General features: G+C 37.9%; 1 protein-coding gene across 4 annotated transcripts in view; it reads right to left on the reverse strand.

Annotated features, from left to right (window-relative positions):
* LOC147139788 (uncharacterized) overlaps positions 1-22,122 on the reverse strand; it is a 115,596-nt gene that overhangs the window by 92,358 nt on the left and 1,116 nt on the right. For 2 of the 4 annotated variants that reach the window (XM_086045161.1, XM_086045158.1), the window contains exons 1-10: positions 16,861-17,109; positions 16,223-16,423; positions 12,993-13,114; positions 11,735-11,809; positions 11,548-11,647; positions 5,526-5,649; positions 3,976-4,251; positions 3,487-3,567; positions 2,396-2,509; positions 1,678-1,740 (exon numbers count right to left, since the gene is read on the reverse strand). In XM_086045161.1, the coding sequence (XP_085901287.1) occupies positions 1,678-1,740; positions 2,396-2,509; positions 3,487-3,567; positions 3,976-4,251; positions 5,526-5,649; positions 11,548-11,647; positions 11,735-11,809; positions 12,993-13,080 (921 nt within the window). In that variant the 5' untranslated portion in view covers positions 13,081-13,114; positions 16,223-16,423; positions 16,861-17,109. Of the gene's footprint in view, positions 1-1,677; positions 1,741-2,395; positions 2,510-3,486; positions 3,568-3,975; positions 4,252-5,525; positions 5,650-11,547; positions 11,648-11,734; positions 11,810-12,992; positions 13,115-16,222; positions 16,424-16,860; positions 17,110-22,122 lie in introns of those variants that run through there. The other 2 variants (XM_086045159.1, XM_086045160.1) reach the window with 1 other exon arrangement.

Genomic DNA, 22,122 nt, shown 5'->3' on the forward strand with positions numbered 1-22,122 from the left:
CATGAAAGTATATTTACTCAGATGAGTGTCTGATGCTGCAGGAACTTTAAAGACATTATTGAGCTCCCACTGGTGGGCTAACCTGGTGCTTGTCACTATCAAACAAAACAACACCTTGGCAACCCTGTCCACATTAGCAGCAGGTACAGTATACACTCAAAAACAGTTCTTGTTTAGTTTTAAAAAATTATCATAATTTCCTTTTGAGGCAGAGTGTTCTGGACAGAGAGTATCTCTTGCACCCGCTTCCTTGGCATATGATATATATTATGCTAATGTTGGCTGTTTTTTTTTTCACTTTAGTTGAGCAACTGTTTTAGTTGCAGTCAAATTGTTTAGCTGTCCGAATGTTATCTTAAGACATTTTTTTTTTTTTTAACTCTACTGATTCCGACCAGTGCGTTAGTGGGCTGCTTGTCGGAACTGCTGGGAGCATGTCAAAAATGGCTTTCTTCGTTACTTCTACACGATGTGTAATATTGAGGGTGTTGCACGAAGTCAACTTGTCATTTACTTTAACAAAATTAAAATGTACATTTGATTGCCACGCAATGGCGCAGTACACTTTGTTGTTCTTCGTTGCTGGTCGGCGGACCAGGCTTCAAAAGCACATAACCTATAACATGAACACCCTGAACTGGTTGCCAGGGCACACAGAGACAAACATTCACACTCACATATATTATATGTACATTATACCTAGGGGCAATTTAGAGTAATTAACCTACCATGCATGCTTTTCAAATGTGGGAGGAAACCAGAGTACCCAGAGAAAACCCACGCAGGCACAGGGAGAACATGCAGACTAAACACAGGAAGGCCTGGGCCGGATTTGAACCCACGACCTCTACACTGTGAGGCGGACGGGCTAACCAGTCGACCACAGTGCCACCCCATGGGAAACATGTTCAACTCAAAACCGAGTTGATGCTACATGGCAATCGTGTTTTCCTAAAAGAAAGCTCTTTCCTCAAGGAAAGTGACACTTAAAGCCATCCACTCTAATCAGACACACACTTAAAGTTCCACACACTGACAGCTAGAAAAGGGCTTTCATCTAATTCAGGTTATTTGCCCATCTTTTTGTGGACATTTTTGATAGGGCGGGATTCAGCTTTTGTTGTCAAGCAAAAAGCCACCATTGTAAGTGCAAATATCTTTAGGTTATTAGATTGTCATAGAAACAAGATCGTTCTCTTGGGGACTAATGCCAATCACAGTATTTATGGGACCAGTACATGAGACTTCTCAAAATGATGATGGTAGTCATGATTTTTCCGCCCATCAACTCTTAGATATTAGATTTTGTATATTTAAAGACTTTACATTGCAATTGTTCAGGGAAATTTATTTTTCCACTACAATTTCATGTGTCTCGTACTGACTGCACAAATACAGCTGATCCCCGATATTATGGGGAGATAGGGACCGTTCGTCCTGTATAATTGACGCCTACTGAAATGTATTGAGGAAAATAAATACATACATTTAATTAATTCTTAAAAAAACACTCATAAACATTCAATATATGTTTTTCATGAAAAACATGGATGAAAATGGTGAAAAAAACAAAGCATTAAAAAATATTAACAACAACATTTTTTTTTTTTTTTTTTAAATCTTTGATCATGCCGAACCGATAGTATGCGGGGGCGACTGTAACACATTTGAACATACTTTTTCTCCCACATCCCCTTTTGGTCCAGGAAGTCCAACTAGACCAGGAAGACCAGCGTCCCCCTATGCAAATGAACAAAAACAAACAAAAAAAAACAATAAGATGAAATACAAATATACAGTATACAAAATTTGAATATTAACTACATGTATAGATTTTGGAAAAACATTACCATACACATTTTTTCAATCAGTCTAAATAGTTTTTTAAAAGAAATGATACAAGCCTTTTGTTGACATATTTGTAATTTTGTATAAATTGGAATGTAGCCATAAGTTTTTCCAAATGTGTGCACTAGCATTTAAATTCATGACCAAATAATAATTGGATTTAGATGAATGGATTTTTTAAGGACCCCAAAAATGGTGGCTTAGTGTGTAATTGGCCATCTGCTCCTCTCAGAGAGGACTCAATGTTTCCAGGTTTGAATTTGCATTTCAATTTACGCCTTGTATTTGCAGATGAAATAATAATTTAGTATTATTAAGAATTCATAGCATAGTGCAAGATGCGTCAGCTGAAACGATCAAGATCATTGGATCTCTGTTTACCAATAGTTTACCACTATTGCTTGTCTTCTAGAGGGGAAATGGGTTTAATGTCTTTTAACTGGACATTAGGTGTTTGAAAAGGATGGTCTAAATCATTGTTGACAGGGTTACAATATACATTACATGTGCCCCATTAAGGTCCCTTCTTGCTTTAAATTGATTGTACCTTTTGAACTGGACAGTGACATCTGTCATGTGTGGCTAGCTGAGACAGCATCTGTGGAAGCTGGGCTGTAACTGGGGCTGGGGAGGTGCCATTAAATGTCTTCTTGGCTTCACACTGGATCAATACAAAGAAGACACCCATTTAGACACGTTTGTCTTGTTTGCTACGTATTAAACAATAAAAATAAAAAAAACCACCAATATCACAGCTGACACACATAGGATAACCTGAGCCTAAGGAGCAGTGTTGCATTCATGTGGTGACGTTAATAGAAAACACAAATGACATACAGTACAATAAAAAGTCTGTTTGTGACAACCAATCACATGTAGCAGTATGACCAGAGAGATGGAATAGTAAAGGTCAAAGGCCACCGAACTATTGGAAATCATTGTAACATTATTAATTATTTGATTTAAGGATGTTTTTTGTGGCGTTGTGGCCTATAGTCCGATATTGTGTTTCAGGTCATCACAAACTTAAGACAGGTTTTCTTACACAGTGTTTTCAGCGTTTGCATGCAAAATGAGAACAGTTTTGGGCTTACTGTAGCTCTCTTTTCATGAACACAAGTATCTCCCTATGTGATATATTCAATGATGTGAATTATGTTTTGCTTCTTTCTTGAAGTTGTCTTGGCACTGTGGTAGTTTCAAATGTTCTAAAACTTAGTATTTCATTATTATAAAATATGATCGATATTATGATATATTATAGTTATAATATGTAGTATATTATAATTATATTAGCTGTGATGACTGCGTAGTGTGTAACAAATTAATACAGAAGAGTCTTTCAAGTCGATATAGGCGGTATTGTCCCTTATCCAGACATGGCTTTCTTTAGGATTTGTTAAAAAGGCCTTTCGTGTGGAGGTTATAGTGCTTCCTGTCGTTTTGGTATGTTCTTTACATTATGTGATTGGTTTTTCAGTGGACTGGACAGACATTGTTAATGGTATGCATTTTTAGGGATTATAAATGCATGTTGGTACTCCAGTATTCGAGAAAAAACTATGGCTGTTTTGGATCCATTTACTTTACAACAAACGACACATGCATTTATATTGCTGACACACGAAGGTATTTTACCTTTGGCTCCAGTATCTCGCAGCATGTTTCCATATCGACTACATAAGGATCACAATACAGGATAATTTGTTTGAGTTCAACCTGGGGAAAGAAGCACTCGTTTAGTGGCACATTGTGAATCATGATATTCATTGAAACATAGACAGCATGTCCAAAGAGATCCTGTAAATTCAGATCACTTAAGGTTTTAGCTTCACCTTGAACTGTATCTTATTCTGAGCCAAATCTTAACACTTCCATTTTGGTGATGTGCTGACTCATATCTTTACATAAGAAGTCAACCTAAAGGTCAGCTGCTAATGGAACTTAAGCCTCATTCTACTAAGGCACACTCACTGACTAAAAGACACAACTGACCTACTGTTTTGTGTTCAGCAATGTTTACCACATCTTGAAAACATCTTCAGCGTACATAGAAAATGTTACTTCATGTCAAAACCTTGGAAATTCCTATAGGAAACAATAGAAAATTCACGATGGAGCACGCACATCCACTGGTCGTCCATCCTGTATTCGGGTGGTGATGAGTGTACGCCCACTCGGGTCAATGCCGTCCCTTTCGGTAGTAAGCCTCCTTTCTATTAGCTTGCAGTCCATGTAAACAGAGACGATGTTGCTCTGTACAGAAAAGCTCAACTTGTGCCACTGGCGATCAAAAAGGGTGTGTAGGTCACGGCTCTGAAATGTGTAGCGGAGGACGTTTTTCGGCAGGCCCCGCGAGGAAAACTCCACCGCCTTCTTGCCGCCATCAACCACAATTGACACCTGTGGGAATAAAGGGGAGTTCCGCAATGACAACAAAAATGCCCATCTATTTCTTTTTCTAATACAGTGGAACCTCTAAAGTCGAATGCCTCCAAGTTTGTACATTTCTGAATTTGACTGAGAAATATAGTTTGAACAATCTTTAAAGTTACAAAACCTTGGGAGTTCAGAACACTTCAGACCATCCATCCATTATCCAATCCGCTTATCCTCAACAACCGTCACAGGCGTGCTGGAGCCTATCCCAGCTGTCTTCGGGCAGTAGGCAGGGTACACCGTGAACATTCACACTCACAACCATACCTAGGGGCAATTTAAAGCAATTACGTAATCTACGGTGCATGTTTTTGGAATGTGGGAGGAAACCGAAGTACCCAGAGAAAACCCACGCAAACACGCAGAGAACATGCAAACTCCACACTGGATTCGAACTTACGACCTCTGCACTGTGAGGCGGACGTGCTAACCAGTTGACCACCGTGCCACTGCTTCAAACCACCAATGCTTAACTTGAGTTTTACTTTATTTTGACACATATATATAGTATATAAAAAAGATATTCGGGTATTTGGACTCATACAAAAATTGCAATTCCAATGAAGTTGAGACGTTATGCAAAATGTAAATGAAAACAGAATGCCGCATTTTCGGGACTATAACCCGCGCCCACACTATTTAAAAAAAACAAAAAACAATAATGCAAAAAAACATATAAAAGCCGCACCTTTATACAAGCCACACAAAATACTGTATTTAATGATCACATTTATGAACACTTGGATTTTTTTCTTTCAAACATTCTCTCATTTTGAATTTTATGTCTGCTATCCATATTAATAGTAATTCATTCTTGCACATTCTTGCTATTTGCATTCACTGTAAACACCGACTGTTAATATTAGCCAGTACCTTTTACAGCTAAGTATCTACTTGCCATTTCTGTTGTCACTCTTTACCAAAGTTAGAGAAGAGTGTTCTAATGATGATCAAGTCGAGAACAGCACATTACGACACTGTCAATAAAGTTAAGGAGTTTTTATGTTATTAACAATGGTTAACTTATCTCTATACTTGAGAGTTGAATAATTTAAAAATTACACTTAAAATCTTAAAACGTTTTATGACAGCCAACTTATTTTCCTATGAAAAAAGGTTTCAGACAATACAAAATACAAACAAAAATGAGGTCAACCAACAATTATGTTTAACTTTGGAAGTTCCACTATATATGTAATTCTGATTTTGACATGTCTGTTGAATGCCCACAGGCTTACCTGAGTGTCTCCAGCCTGGTCGAATATCTGCCAAAGATACCATCGGTCTTTTTTTGTAGTTCTTCTCACACGAAAGATGGTGACAAGGGAAAATTCACTTGGCAATCCATTTGGGAATACTTGTCTAAAAAATGAATATAAGACAATAATATGACAAGAATATCATTATTCATGTAAGAGGCATGCCTCAGTAGTGGATTAACACCCAACACAAATGACTGCAATCAATAATGCTTCTGCTTCATGAATAAATAAAGCTGACACATTTGATACCATTTAGTTTGAAGAATTTTGCACAAGCCTCCCTGGCATTCAGCTAATGAAAACATATAGCCATTGATCCAGAGTCACACTAACCAATCTTTTACCTTGTCTGCGCTACCATGTGCTGCAGTTATTGGCTCATAGACACCTCATGGAATGAAGACGCATGTTTATGTGTTTGACCTCAGCTGCACCTGAAAGTCGAATAACAATTCCGAGCCAAAGAACGAATATGTGGAGAAAATGGAGGCTGTACAATATAGGAAAAACAATATAATCTTTTACATCAGCACTACCATACCAGCTCACCCCCATCACCCTTGCATGAATTACAGCATGTTCAGTCACTCATCGCACACAGCCTCACATTTCTTTCCATTTTTATAGATTGCATTATAGAATAACCGGCAGTATTCCTTTTCAAACACTGTTATTCTCGGCCACCTACATAAAGGCACACAAACAGACTAAATCAAGATCAGAAAAAAATAGCGGCCCGACGATAAGGTCATTCAATAATTTAGATTACTTAGCTGTTTTCTCTTTTGGAAGTTGGAATTGTTTGGAAATTAGTTTTCACTTGAATACAGAACACCATATACGCTTGTAGAGCTCTATACTAATCTTTGCCTTCTCCCTAAAATTCACTGAGGTTTGGCTGTCAACGGTACATGACTAAAGCAAGTCTCGATTTTTTTTTCTTTGCGGAGCAGCTTTGTGAATTAGTAACTTAATTTGAGGAGCAACTCTCTAATTTTAAGGAGCAAATCTTTTTGCAGGTTAATCCCAGGGACCTGAAGCAAGGGTTTATTAAATAACAAAAATATAAGCAATGAAAATTTGATTTTCTTTTTTTTAGAAAATCAACTGACTTTATTCCTTAAATTCACATTGTGAATAGCAGCAAATTGTATTTTCTCTCTTTTAGTGGGTCATTTGCAAACACATTTCATTTTAAACGTAGTATTTCTAATTGGATTGTATGGTCTTTTAGTAAAAGCCAAATTCATTAGAAATAAAATAAGATAAGCTCTACTGTAATGTAATTTTGAGAACATTTATTGTGTAGACCTCAAATGTCAAAATAAAAACTCAGAACTCTATTGTGAAACACATAGCATTACCGATATCCAGTAACTAATATATACTATATTAATGTACTGTTATTTTTCTAGGCCACTCTCCCTGGCTGACATCCACCTTCATGGAACATAAATTCATTTCATCACAGTCATGCTGGAACAGATAAAGAAGACTTTCCCTTCTCATAAATAAGGAAACAGAATTGTTCAAAAGGAAGAAAAGGAATGCAGGGGTCTAGTCCAACTATTGATTGATTATTAATGGTTTCAGAATGTGTGTCCTGATCGTTTTGGCCATAAAGTACAGTAGGCCTATATAATAGCACAGAATACTGTAAAATCCCATGAATAAGACACTTTTTTTTCCATATAAAATGATCCAAAATCATCCTTTGGATTTTTGTACACATAATTATGGTCTTTACCAATGTTTTGGTAAAAGTGGAAATCATAGAACATATGATGAAATAATAATAACTAATGGGAAAGAATTGAAAACACTTTGTAGTAATTCATACAAATTGTGTCATTATCATAACCCAGTCATGATCAAACACATATTTTTTTACTGCGATCAATGGATAGTACTGTGATGCACAGTGGCAGTTAGAAATTCTCCTGAAATTGTAAAAAAATAATACTACGGTAGTAAATGGTGCTGCTGGATGGACAAAGCACAATAAATATACCCTGCAATGACCCAGAATTCTGCATACATTCCATTAACTCCCCAAGCGTGCTTCTATTTCAAAACACGGCCTGGTTACGGTACTGTAATACACACATGATCTCAGAGGGCCCAGAGGGTCAAAGTTCACAACCTCACATTTACTGCTATCTGTGGCGAAATGGCCTCAACCAAATCTCATAGGAGGCTGGTTTGCAAATAGTTTTCCCCCCTCATTCTTTAAGAAAAATATTGGCCATCATTTATTGCATGCCTGCTCTGCCATAACATCATCTTCTCCATTCAATTTCTCATTCCTAGACATGTACAACTAATTTACATTCGCAAATGGAAATTCAAGTATAGCATGAACTGCATACGGTGACATATTTTTTTCTTGCAATAACAGTCAAAATGCTCATTCAATTCAGAGTTGATGCGACAATGGGGTTGCAGAAATTTACGGGCTGTATTACTGACTTAAAAGTAGCAGTCAGAAATATCCTCCTCAGCAAATGTTGGATGCATTTTCAATAGAAGTGTTGATTCATGAGCTAAAAAAAAAAAAAATCCCAGCTAATTCATTTTTCATGAGTTGTGGCTATTTTTGGATTAACTTGCAATATGGAGGATATTTTATCATGTCCAAAATGTGACAACGCTTTGACAAACTACCACTGCAAGGCTCCCATTCCGGTTAAAGAAGCTTTGGTGTCGTTCAGGAAATCCTATCCAGGAGTATTGTTTTCAAGGCGCCCACAGAATCAGATTGCAACAGATGGAACAATCAAAGCTCAAATGTTACCCCAGTTGGCTCACATCCCTATCGCTGACACACGATCCAATGATGGATCAAAGATGGCTCAACAAGGTGAATTGTCAAGTTAGATGCCCAGTTCATGAGCAAGGGCTTTAACAATGACTTACCACAAGCCCACTTTCCTGTTCTAAACAGATACATTAGAAAAATGATTGAAGACCTACTGTTAACGCATCAGCTAATGCCTAAGAACTGGAACAATGTGCAACTAAGAAGACGTGTGTCGTTAGATTTATTACACTTTGTAAACACTATTTAACAAATTCACTGGCCAATCATGGGTTGCGTTTCACTGACACAGTTACCCCGAATCTTGTTTTATTGATAATTCATATTACCAAGGGATCTTGGATAAATGACAAGACATTTATGACTGGTTCACAACTGGGAAAAGGAAAGGACCCCAATTTGTTTTTATTATGTGGAGCACAAGTCAAACAGCACAAAATAACATTTGTGAACAAACAATTTGTTGAATGACAGATTTGTGATTGTTTGTCAATCTGAAGCATGACAAATGACGTAAGGGGCTTTATTTTCGTACACAGTGCATGTGCACTCTGGTGTAACAACTGGCACATCTTGAGGGGTTACTCAGGTTCTCAATAGTGTTGAACATCACAAGAGGATGAGGGCCAAACACAAGTCTCTCTACTTTTATGCCCATAGCAGCCCATGGTGCAGAGAAATTTCTTGCGACATAATGATGACTTTGGTGATCTAAATTCTGTTCTTAGTTTGTACAATTGAAGAAAGTAGTCAGAAACTCCACATACTTTTCAGAGGTTACCGGTATTTTCATCACGTTCAGGAACCTAAATGGGGCGAGCAGCTCTCTCACCATCATTCCGGCTCAAAACATGACTCTGCTACCTCCCTGCTGACGTTGCAGCCTTGTTGGGACATTGTGGCCATCCACCAAACCAACCATATAATACTCCATTCATATTGACCATCCAGGGCTGCATGGCACTTATCAGTGAACAGTCTCATGCTGCAAAAGTAACTCTGCAACATTGGCTGCTATGGGCCTAAAATGGGAGAAACTCCTCATGTAGCCACCATCCTCCCCTGAACTCAACCCTGTTCAGAACCTTTGGAGCATCCTCAAGCAAAGCGCTATGAGGGTGGAAGTTAGTTAGCATCCAAACAGCAGCTTCAGGAGGCTACTCTGATATTGTGCAAACAAATTAAAGCAGAGAATCTGCAAAAACTCACAAGCTCAAAGGATGCAAGACTTGCAAAGCTGCTATCAAATCAAGAGGTGCGATGTTAAAATGTAACTTGACCTGTTAAGATGTTTTGGAATAGATTTGGATTTCAGCAAATACAAGCATCTAATGCTGCAAATTCAACAAATGACTATTTTCATTTATGTACAAACAATAAACTGTCTTGAAACACTACTGTACATAATCGTTTGGAACAGTAGATTAAAAAAATGTTTTAATTTCTGAAAAAAAAAATGTTATCCTTGAAAGGTTTGATTGAAACTAGATACCTGGAAAATTATGCTTTGTATAGCATATTTATCAAATGTACTTAAAAAATTTACTGAATAATTTGTAACACGGTGTTGCAAAACCATTTTGAATGCAAAGTGGATCACACATATCCTGGATGTAATTACTTGATATAAATTATACTTAAATGTGACACAGGTTAAAATAAAATGAAAAGAGGACAAGGCTAAATATGGTCATAAAGGACAGACATTGAGCCTTAAGACTGTACAATAATTTGTCAGCTCACACAAATGCTCCTTGTGATGATCTTTGCACCATGATGTGTTTTACGGTATGGATCCAGCATAACATTAGCCAGATGGAAAGCACGGGGAATGTACTACTGCACTTATCCCAACTAGATGTTAAAGGGGGTAATGTTTTAGTGGCTGTGGTGGGAAGGGCAGGAGGTAGGAAGCAAGGGAGGGAGCGTCCAAAGGGACCTCGCACTTGGTACAACTCCCTCCTCAGCTGACATGCAGTATCACCTGTCAAAGTACTTAGATAATTGGATATGAGAGGGATCACAGGCTCGCCACTATAACCAATGACACCGCTGACAGTGTCATTGAGAAGCAACATCTTCTTGGACACAATGCACGCACACAGAGCAATACACTGAGGCAGAAGTAAAAAGTATTTGCAGCTGAATGACGGGACAGAGAGGAAGCACACCGTAAATCAACTGGCATAAAGATTTTTTTTCATCTCACCCGAAGGAGAGCAGCGGTCACTACTACTTACGTGTCATGTATAAGACTAAAAATAGCATTGCCTTCCTGGAAGAATGACAATATATTCTCATTCCAACAGGACACAAAGAACAGAAGTGTAACGAGTTTAAAGTCAGCTTCTACACTATAGCCGTGCACATTCCACAGGGCACACTGCTGGCGTAAAAGTGCAACAGGCCCCCATGAATATTAAACAAAAAAACTGAAATCTCCTAATTTACCATCATATCAGATTCATGATGAAGTATCGGAGCGCTCCCACCAGTTGACCAAGGCTTAAAGGTCTCCGCATAAGTGGCACCTCACTGTGTCATTTATGTAGTTATTTTAATATTCCTGTCTTATTACACATGCGCAGATCCCCCCTCCACCTCCACTTTTTGCCCTTAGGACATCTGTAGAATAAAAGCAATTTATATTCATTCTGTTCAAATGATTCCTCATCTAATAGCTCACCTCACCATTTGCCCTACCTCGCTGAGGCAAATGAGACTACTGCTCTGAGTGCAGTTTATCTGGATTGCCTCTTGTTAAATGAAACCTGCACAAAGCTATTCCACTAAGCTCATTGACACAAACCTGTGAGCGGGTCTACCCATATTCATATTACCAGTAATATGTTAGCCTTTTATATCTATAGTATTTGGTCTTTATTGGGGATTCTATTGATGTTGTTGGAAACTCCAGTGATTGGAATTGGACGACATATAAAAACATGGGTGTAAATCTCAATGGGCACTGCAGTTTCAGAGTGTTTACAGTCTTGGCAACATATGAGAGGCTTTGCATTGCATTGCACCAGAGGGTTACAAAGCAATACATAGAATGATAGTATTGACTGGCCTCTGGTAGCCAGACGGGCCATCTGTCCTCAAACATCTAGAAAAGGCCACAACAAAACACAAATGCAGGTGTAGCACACACGCACATCCTCTGTATTTGCGACTCACATAGTTGGCTTGATAAGTGGGCTGCTTCCCAGGCGAAATGAAGGCAGGTCTTCTGTGACTGTCCCCTTTCGGTGAAGAAACTTTTCTGTGAGATCAAATCCTGCAAAAGAGGAATGTGGAGCAGGGCATGTCAGTAGATTTTAATGTTGTGTTATATAAATTGCAGTTTTTCTCATTCTGTACATACCTGTGATTTCCAGAGTTTCCTCTAAGCTATCAGAAAACCTGAGTTCCTCTATGGTCAATAGGGGACAGGAGTAATCTGAAGGAAGACAAAACAAGACCATTTTTGAGCAGGTATTTCAACTTGGACTTGTTTGGATGATTTGAATTTAATGTTGAATTTTCATTAAGATTAACCTCACTAAATGTGAACTGGTTTAATCAGGCACTGGTGGCTTCGTAGAAGCGTGATTCACTTGCAATTTGGATACGGAGCAGTGATGCATGGACGCGAAACAGTTCTGCGTTGACTGTAACATGGATGACATCACCATAAGTTTCACATAACAGCAGATAAGTCAATATTTTGCTAATTGTTTTTTTTTTATAACATAGTCACCATAGGGCTTTTAAAATTACTCGATAGCTGCAGCATTCCTAAGTTGGCAGCACTGCTGTGTGTATTAAAGTCATTGGCAAAAACATCATAACAACATATATAATTAAGTACTAATCGTGATCAATATTTGGATTAGGCTCTCTCACAATCTCATCACACAAATCAAGTGTATTCATTCCATGTATTCATGTGCTAGAAGAAGAGTGACATCAACAGATGATTATGTGATGTCAGTCAAATCATTCATTTGCACAACATTTCTAAAAGTCATATATGGACTTGTTAAGTTGGTCAAATGGTTTGCAAATTTTGCAAATGTATTCACTTCTTTGTCATGATGAAGTGGTAGCACTTTACGTAATGTATTGTCCAGACCCCAGAGACACAACAGTGGATATTAAGTCATTCACCTTCAGTACAAACCCCATACGGTATGAGAATTGTTTTTTTTTTGTTTTTTTTAATGGCATCATTAAATGTAAATCATTTAAGATTGTATGGGGAATTTGATTTTTGATTGACCATGAGGCTTTAAAACATAATTATCGTTCCAGAATCATTTGCACCGTGATGCATCCAAATCGATTATTTCTTCCACCTAAAAAAGTGGGACAAACTGAGAAACCCAAACTCCATAGAGTTTAAACTGAAAACAGGTGAGTGGGAACAAATGGTTGGCAACCAAACAAAACCAGGAAGTAAAACGGACAAGAACCAGCTGTGGTAAACAAAGCCAGAATTACAAAAACAAATAAACACCACGAACAGATTGTAACTAAAACTTGTGTAGTAGCTAAATAGCTAAAATACTACTATGTGTACACATTTATTAGACTATCATTTTTGAAAGGGGAGGACAAAAAGTGACCACCAATGTACTTACCTGTCCGTTCATTAACGGCCATTCCGAAAATGCAAGGAGTTAAGAGTACAGTCCAAAGAAAAGCAGTCCATCTTAGCAGGCAGGTCATGGCTCTGACACTATAGAGCTGTTTCCTTGAAAACCTTAATAGAGGCACAATACAGAATTTTATTTTAAGCCCACTCTTTGAGTTTCTCAAAAAGTCTGCAATCACTGCGTTCTACTTAAAGTATTTTCTTCATTTTAAAAGACAGTACAATACAATATAATACAACTTTATTGAAATAGTGCATATGTGTATTCTTAAATGATTCATTTTATTCTCTGTACTGTAGTTGTATAACAAATTAAAAGTATGCCACTCTATGATGGTTGGTTCTTGTAGTGTTTTACTCATGCTATGAAAGCATTCAACTTGGCTGCATGCGCAGCATTAAATCACTAGTGTTTTGAGCCGTGCGCTGTCAACAGTGTTGTGATGAAGAGCCTCGCATGAAAGGAGTGAACCTAGAAACCTCAACTTGTGAGCATGTGCAGACTGCAGAACCATGTGGCATGGTAGCATTGCCATCATTATGATGCCACTGTGCGGAAGGCAAAAGACAACCTGCAATTAAATCAGCGGACTTTGTGCCTAAACAATTTCAGAAACTATTTTCTTCGAGTGTTGTTTCACCATATGAACAATTCTGATTAAATATTACAGACCAAACACTTAAATATTCATTACACAGGCAATTACAAGACACCTTATCAGGTACATCTGAAGTGAGAGCCAATATAAGATAAGTATCAAAATATATGCATTTACAAAGATGATAGTGCTCATTGCTTTGTTTGCATTAATACTGTCACAGTGTTGTTCATTAAACACTATTTTTTATCACTGTGTGCAGTGGAGTATCGCATCATAATGAGTGATGGTAGTAATGTACATACTGTATATGCAAGCTACAACACACAATATATTGCTAAATGAATACCTCTCAGACAGTGCATCACTCTTCAATTTTGATGGCAATATGACATTTTCTGTCCTCAGCCTCATTCAAAAGACAGATTTTAAATACTCTACATTATATTGAGAGCTGTCTAATATGTTGATTCTGGTGTAACTAAATAAGATAAGCAAAATATAACAATATTGACGCATGTCTTGACCTGATGAGGTGCAGTTCTACACCATTTCAGTTCCAGGTCTGGAAAACCACTCCTGTGGTCATACTTCACAAAAATGGAGCTAAATCCTGGAATCACTTATCAATAGTAAGATGAAATCTTTCCCATTTCCAGTTCAAACGTAGCACCACCACTGCAATCACATCTGTCACAAATAACATTATTTGTACTTTGGACCAAGCGAAATACTGTGATGCCTTATTCATAGATCACAGCAAAGTTTGTGATTCTGCTACAAAGGCTGAAAATGTCAGATAGGACTGCTGCTGACTTCAAAATGATCTACCCAAACAACAACGTGTAACTCTGAGTGACTCCCAATCTGCTTTCCTCCCATTAACCAAGGGTGTTCCACAAGGCTCAATATGGGGTCCTATCTTGTTCAATATTTGGGCATTGCATCCTCCATAACAGACCGCAACGCCTATCTTTATGCAATCTTGTCAAACAACAAAGTACAAATACTTTGTTACTGTACCTCAGTAGAATCTGCACTTTTTAAAAAATATATTTTTGGCGACTTTCATTTTCACCGCACTACATTTCTTAGATAAAATGTATGCTTTCATCGTTATACATTTTCCCTAACGAGCTTTGTTACTTTTTACTACAAAATCACAGCTAAACAGTCTTGGCTGCTACTTTAGAACTTTTATTCAAGTAATATTATACAACATGACCATAACTACTAAAGTTATGGTCTGATAAGGTATTTGCACTTTTACACAAGTATCAAATGTACCTAATGCCATGGAATGTTTTTGCACATGTAAAAACAAAACTATTTAGTCAGTGAAAAATGTTGCTAATTTATCATCAGAAACTGATTTTGTTGGATACCTTACATGGCATACAGAGTATTATTAACATCTTTATGAAATCGGATTGGTTTATTGACAACACTCATATTGAGCAGCAGAGTGGAGCACGTGGTTAACAAAAGAGGTTCTGGGTTTGAATCTCGTCTTTGTTGGGATTACAAATGTGAATGGTTGTTAGTCCGTTCGTGCTCTGTGACTGACTGCTGACATGAGTGTGTGTCACCTCTCACCCAAAATCAGGATAGGTTTTAGCTCACTTGTAAGCCTGAACAAGATTGGCAGGATAGACATTGAATGAATGGACATTCATGGTTCATATGCAGTATTCTATATGTTGATAAGATATCTGGTAGTATACATTGTGGTCATCTACGACCATTCATTACACGGGACATTTCACAATGAGGTATGAAACACAATATACAGCAGAGTGTAAGTTGAATTTCACCATAAGGGATTCTAATGAATACAGTACAGTAGGCTATGTTGAAAAAATATAAGTACGTATTAAAAGCCACCCTGTTTTCAGCTGTGAGAGTACAGGAGGATTTAACTTCACCCAATGAGAACACATCCACTCACATTGCACTGCAGCCCGACATGGAACTTTTGGCCCATTGGCATGATGGCGCTGGAGGATGAAGTGACAACTTGAAGTCAAGCATGGGACAAGTAGCACTACAGCGATATCGCGTTCCTTGTTTGTGTGAAGGCGTGATGTTATTCTCAACACACACAGCCTTTACTTTAAGCAGAGCCCATGACTTATGTATCATGTCTATGACATACCCTGTGCACCAATCCAATACTTTGGCACTAAATGTTAGTTTTCATGTGCACATATTAGGACAGGTGTTTAACGTGTTTAAACATTGATTCTCTGAGTTCTATTCTTCCACTTCGGCTGTCAACATCATAATGACAGCTCTCAATATTATACCCCCACCCACCTCCGCAAAAAGTGTTTTTGAGCGCGTTCGGTGATTGGCTGCCTGACTTAATTTTTGAGGGTACATAGCGGTTCATTTTCTTAGGTTATCCAACGTAAATCCTATTTAGCAGGAAACAGGTATTGCCATCCAGCACATATTTAAAAATAGCCAGTTTCACATTTTAGCGCAGCATGTCCGCTTGAAAATGCTGGGAAGAAAAAAAAGCTGGACATATGAGGTAAGGTGTTGTAGTTTAACGCGCAAAAGTGGGCATACATTCAAATTCGTAATCGTTAATTCATAAGTGTTAAGTACTTACAGTTGCAGGGAAAGTTTCCTCTAAAGCAGTAAGGAAGAAAAGGCAGCAAGCAGCGCATAATCCATGTGAGATAACGATCAGTCCGACTGCGGGTTTGAGGACTTGGAAATAAGTCACAGTGGGATCGCCTGCTGATAGAGCTCCTTATTAGTTACAACGAAGTGGCCCTCCCACTCCACTCTGTCATTCCACGCAGGAGACCTACAGCAAAACAAACACACAACACGGACAACAAACTCACGAGTCAGCCAAGTGTACAAGCGCACAGGTTGTTAGCGGAACCATGTTACATTTTTCACAATGAAGTCGTCAAAAAAAAAAAAAAAAAACGTGGAGGGTTTGATAAGGATGGCAAGATGAGATAAGGCATATTGGAGATGTACCGTATATTTAGATATTATTAGGCGCTGTATTATGACACTATATATCCCTGATCATGGGGCTATCGAATTGCAGTAGCTTAATACAATTGCTAGGGCTGAATAGCAAGCCAGGTAGTTTTAGTAGCAATGCTTTTGATAATACATCACTAGAATGTCACTCAGACTTCCGCCAAGGCACCTAAATCATTGAGGTAATGTATATGATCCATATGAATGTACACAATAAATATAATATAGCATCAAATCTTTTCTTACCAACAGGTTCTGGGCTCCTTCTAAAAACCTTGTAAGTTGACAGCCTCTATGCAATGTTTTGGCTATATAGACATACACGTTGCAAGGCAACACTGTAACATTAATGTGTTTAAAGTGGAAGTCAACCCAAAAAAAGAATATGTTCTACGCAGGCCCACTAGTCGAAACACGACATTCTGACTAATATTGAGTTTGTGGAATATGATATAGTAAAATCCACTCGTTTTTGTCTATCCCACGGGCGGCCATTTTGTCACTTACTGTCACCTGAAAATTACATCACAGTTGCTCAGGGCTCAGGTAACGACCAATCATGACTCAGCTTCAGAAAAGAGGTGAGCCATGATTGGTTATCTGAGACCTTAGCAACTTCAATGTAATTTTCAGTTGACAGAAGTGACAAAATGGCTGACCCCTGAGATGGCTAAAAGTGGGTGCATTTTGGTGCTTAACTGACATTAAACAAATGCAATATTAGTCAGTGCCAAGGACGTATTTATATCTCTTGACATATAAATATGTCTTTGGGATTGAATGAGTTGCTCAATCAATATTTATTTAACTCATTCATTACCAATGAGATATTTCTGTCTACATTTGTTTTTAACGTTTTCTGTTAATGTGCTTAAATGTTTTCAACGTACATTCTAGTAGTTTTGTTGGCTGCTTTTGTTTTCTCTGCTTTGCTTTTGAAATGTTGTTAAATGCTGTGTTTGTAAATGCTTGTAGGTGTTGTTGTTGCTTATGTGAAGCACATTGAGTTGCCTTGTGTATGAAATGTGCTATATAAATAAAACTGCTTTGCCTTGCCTTTTCATAGTCCAGCCATTCAATCCCAGGAATTTATTTATATATTTTTAAATATTTTTCAAACGTTAGGGTAAAAGGGGGTCTGAAAATGTCTGGCAGTGAATGAGTTAATCAGAATGCCGTATTTCAATTAGTGGGCCTGCATACAAAATATTCTGGAAAAATATATGTTTGGGTTGACTTCCCCTTTAATTCATATTCCACAAATGCAATATTAATCAGAATGCCATGTTTAGAATAATGATGGTGCATATAAAGTATTATCCCAAATCATTTGAGGGGGGGTGGGGGGGGTATTGCCCCTGTTGTTGCTCTGCACTTGGTTGCATGGCGACCAGTTCAGGGTGTCCCCTGCCTTTCACTCAAATTCAGCTGGGACAGGCTACACAGCCTGTGACCCAAGTGAGGATGACCGGTGCAAAGAATGGACGGATGTATGGATGGATGGATGAATATTTAAGGTGCGTTTACATTGCAGTTCAGGCTTTTAAGATGGTGCTATCATTGTCTCCATACATCTCAGACGTCTTACACACAGATGTTCAGGCCCCATGCACATGAATGTTTGGACAGTTGATTTAAAGATTTTAATGTTCCATTCATGTTTACCATATATAGAGTAGTAAAAAAGACTTAAAATGGTTTAACACAATATGTCAAGAGGAGGATGCCTAATTAAGATTTTAAAGAGAGTAAATACCCTGTATGAAATTCAAAGTAGTTGCATGGTTCGTAACATTTATTTGACATTTTTCCCCAAAGACAAAAAGTTTTCCCTGCTAGCAATTTATCTAGAGCCGACTGACTTTTTAGGTATGAAGGTGTTCATTAATTTGGAGAGATTTCCCATTTCTCACAGTCCGACATGTTTGGCATTAAAAAATGTGATGTTCTCATCGAGGTGAAAATGACCTTTTGCATTTGAAAAAGCAGAAGAGATCATTTTAATAGTACCTGAAAGTGGAAAATTGCAATTTTATAGGTGTAAGATTGGCGTCATTGTTAGTTAGTAAAATGTTTTGTTTGGTTGTTGTTTTGTAAGGTTTTGTTGTTGTTGTTGTTGTTGTTGTTGTTGTTGTTGTTGTTTTTTGCCTTTAGAGGGTTCAGTGTCCACTGTGAAAAGTTGATGCTAAAAATGAAAATGTGGAAATCAACAAATGGTCATGTTTGATTTTCACTGGACATAACAAACTATTGAAAATCATTTTTACTATCCACTAATGTGTGTTGTTGATGTCAGCTTGGGAAGAATTGATAGAAACGTACAATGTGCTCTATGTAGATACAGTACATGGAACATTTCATTTTCAAAACGTGCAATTGTTCCTTACTTACTTTACTTTAAACCCTGAATTGGGCTAATTACTTCTATACGTGAACGGATGAAGAAAACATAAATGCAGTAGATCAACGTAACTGGACTTTGAGGTCCGTATGAGTGCAGAAAAGAGGAAAATCCAAAAAGATCGTGGTTGATTTCTGTAGGCGCCAACACTCTGCACCTGCACCAGTGAATATCCGGGGAACAGATGTTGAGAGAGTCTCAACTTCAAGTACCTGGGTGTTCATCTGAACAATAAACTGGACTGGAGCGACAACACTGACGCTCTCTATAGGAAGGGTCAGAGCATCTCTTCCTACTCAGGAGACTGAGGTTTTTTGGGGTTCAGGGGACACTCCTCAGGAACTTTTATGACTCGGTGGTTGCATCTGTCATTTTCCAGGGAGTGTTCTCCTGGGCAGGCGGCGTCTCGGTCCGGGACAAGAAGAGGCTTGACAAACTGGTCAAGACTGTCCTGGGCTGCTCCCTAGACTCGGTGAACTCAGTGGGGGACAGGAGGATGATGGCTAAACTGTCATCAATGTTGGACAACCAGCCCACCCCCTGCAGGGCACTCCAACAGCACTACACAGCTCCTTCAGTGACAGACTGCTACACCCTCACTGTGCAAAGGAGAGATTCCGCCGCTCCTTCTTGCCTGCTGCTGTCTGACTGTTTAACAAGAACCTTGGGTAGTCTCTATAATCTGGCGGACATTAGTGCAATTGTGCAGTCCTGCACTTGATCTTATATTGTGCAATATTCAACATTCCCCACGACTGTATTTTTATTCTTATCCAATGCTGTTCCTTATATTTCACTGCAGCACTATCACTTAAAGTATTTTTTTCCTCTGTACTATGTAGAGGCTGAAAAAGTGTTTATTCATACTTTATATGTAGATGTATGTTGGTGTGTATATACATGTGTATATACACATGGTTACTATGTATATTTACATTGTTTTTTGATTCTGAATGTTTGCTGTTAATGTTATATATTAACGGCTACATGCCGTCTCTGTGTGACCTATATCTTTGCTGCTGTAACGCTGAATATTTCCCCACTGTGGGATCAATAAAGGCCTTCTTATTCTTATTCCTAAAATATTTTGATTTATTACTCAAAAAACGAAATGCTATTGGTCAAATTTGCTCAGAGTTATATTATCATATTATTAACATGCATAAGATGAACATTGTTCTAAAATACACACAATTATATTAGTCTTAAAGCACTGCAGGATACAAATAATTAACATTTCATTGCATTACATGTTGAACACAAATTAATCATAATAATCAGAAACACACACAGAAAGAAAAGTCATAGTATTTACACACTCACAATGGTTCAACAAAATGTAATATGGTATAGAATTACTTTAAATCCAATAAACCCATAAGAGTGCATAAATGTGCTTAACTGCATCTGTAGATTATTCGTACTATATATATTGCCTACATTTCTTTCGGAAACATTGTGTGTTTTTGCAAGAGAAAACACAGAGACAATGTTTGCCTTCAATACAAATACACTCCATTCAGACTCTTCACTATCCAAAGCTCTTTTATTGTAAGGCACCTGTCTTCATAATGTGTTACTAATCTCTGTGCACACACAACCACTGATGTGCATTTGCTGGGATGAGAGGAGACATACACGTGTAGACATCGAAGACAAAAAAGACACAATTACACATCGATTTGGCCTGCAGCTTCAGTACAATGGAGTCCTCATGCGATACGACCATATAATTGAAGTGAAAAAAAGAAAGTATATCAGCGGCAAACACTTCAAAAATAGCTGTCAGAAAATGTAGCGAAAAAAAACAAACATTCCCTGGTTTGAAGCAGGTGTTGAAAATGCAGTAGTAAACATGGTAGACTAGGAATATAATTGTACATTGCACTCTGAACAAGTAATAATAAGCACATTTAAACTCATAATTTTTCATCAACAATTATGGATCCTAGTTAAAAATATATTTTAGGGGGAGGCCTTTTCTGCTCCAACATGACTGGACCACAGTAAGATCCAGCCCCTTTATCGCTATTTGGGTGTCCACAGCTGTAATCTCAATGATATTGTGTATTCCATTAGAACTCAAGGACACAGTGATGACGAATTTGTGATATCTATCTATCTATCTATCTATCTATGTATCATACAGTAATTCAGTAGTTTTGGCTCTGCTGCCAGCGCTTTCATATATCGCTTTTGTAGATTTCTTTGTGTCCACCATTACACCTGGCAGACTCCAGCCTTTGTCCGCATTGCGTATTTAGACACGCATTAAACACAATTCATCAAGTGCAACTGAATGAGGAAAAAAAAAAAAAACATGCAAAGGAAATTATACTTCCCCTGTGAGACAGAGTAGGTGGTGCCATACAAACACGTTAATAATGTGCCAATCGTGTTACCTGATATGGGAGCGTTTCTGCAAGTGTAATGTAAGCCTTGTTTCCAGCTGGACTTAAATTGACTCCCCAACAAGAATACACATAACATAACTCTTCATTTTAATCTTAATGTGTTGTACAAGCTGCAACAACGAAAGGAATAACTGTAATGACAAAGCATTTCTATCGGTGTGCAATATTTCCGCAGGCTTAGATAATTGCATGTGAAATATGAAGCTGACATGTACATTCAGATTACAATCAATGTCTTGTCTGAAGGGGAAATATGCAAATTTGCTTTGTGACCAGTGATAGCAGACATGGAATGTTTGTTTGGCTTTGCACCAGGGGACTTTGTTTACAATTAGCTACATACATTAAGTGCGAGGTAGAGGACCCAAATGCAGTAGGAAAAAAAAAATGAAATGAGCAAGATAAAGTATTTAATTAAAAGAAAACAAAAAGGCCAACACAGCACTATAATAATTCCAAAACAACAAGGATTAAAAGGAAAGTAAACAAACACTCGGACTTGACGTGATAGCAGACAGTAGACCATTGAAACTAAATTGAACTAAATACAGACAAGTTGACGATACAATGAGGAACACCTGGACAAGACACAGAGGGTAGGAGGGAGCTGGTTGGCTAACACAAAGGACCAGGATGACAAGCACAGGTGGACTCAATAACTTAACGAGAGACAGACAAAGGAACACAAGGAAA

This window comes from Filicampus tigris, chromosome 11 (assembly GCF_054856515.1).
Source record: "Filicampus tigris isolate MCC_2025a chromosome 11, RoL_Ftig_1.0, whole genome shotgun sequence".
Classification (NCBI taxonomy): domain Eukaryota; kingdom Metazoa; phylum Chordata; class Actinopteri; order Syngnathiformes; family Syngnathidae; genus Filicampus; species Filicampus tigris.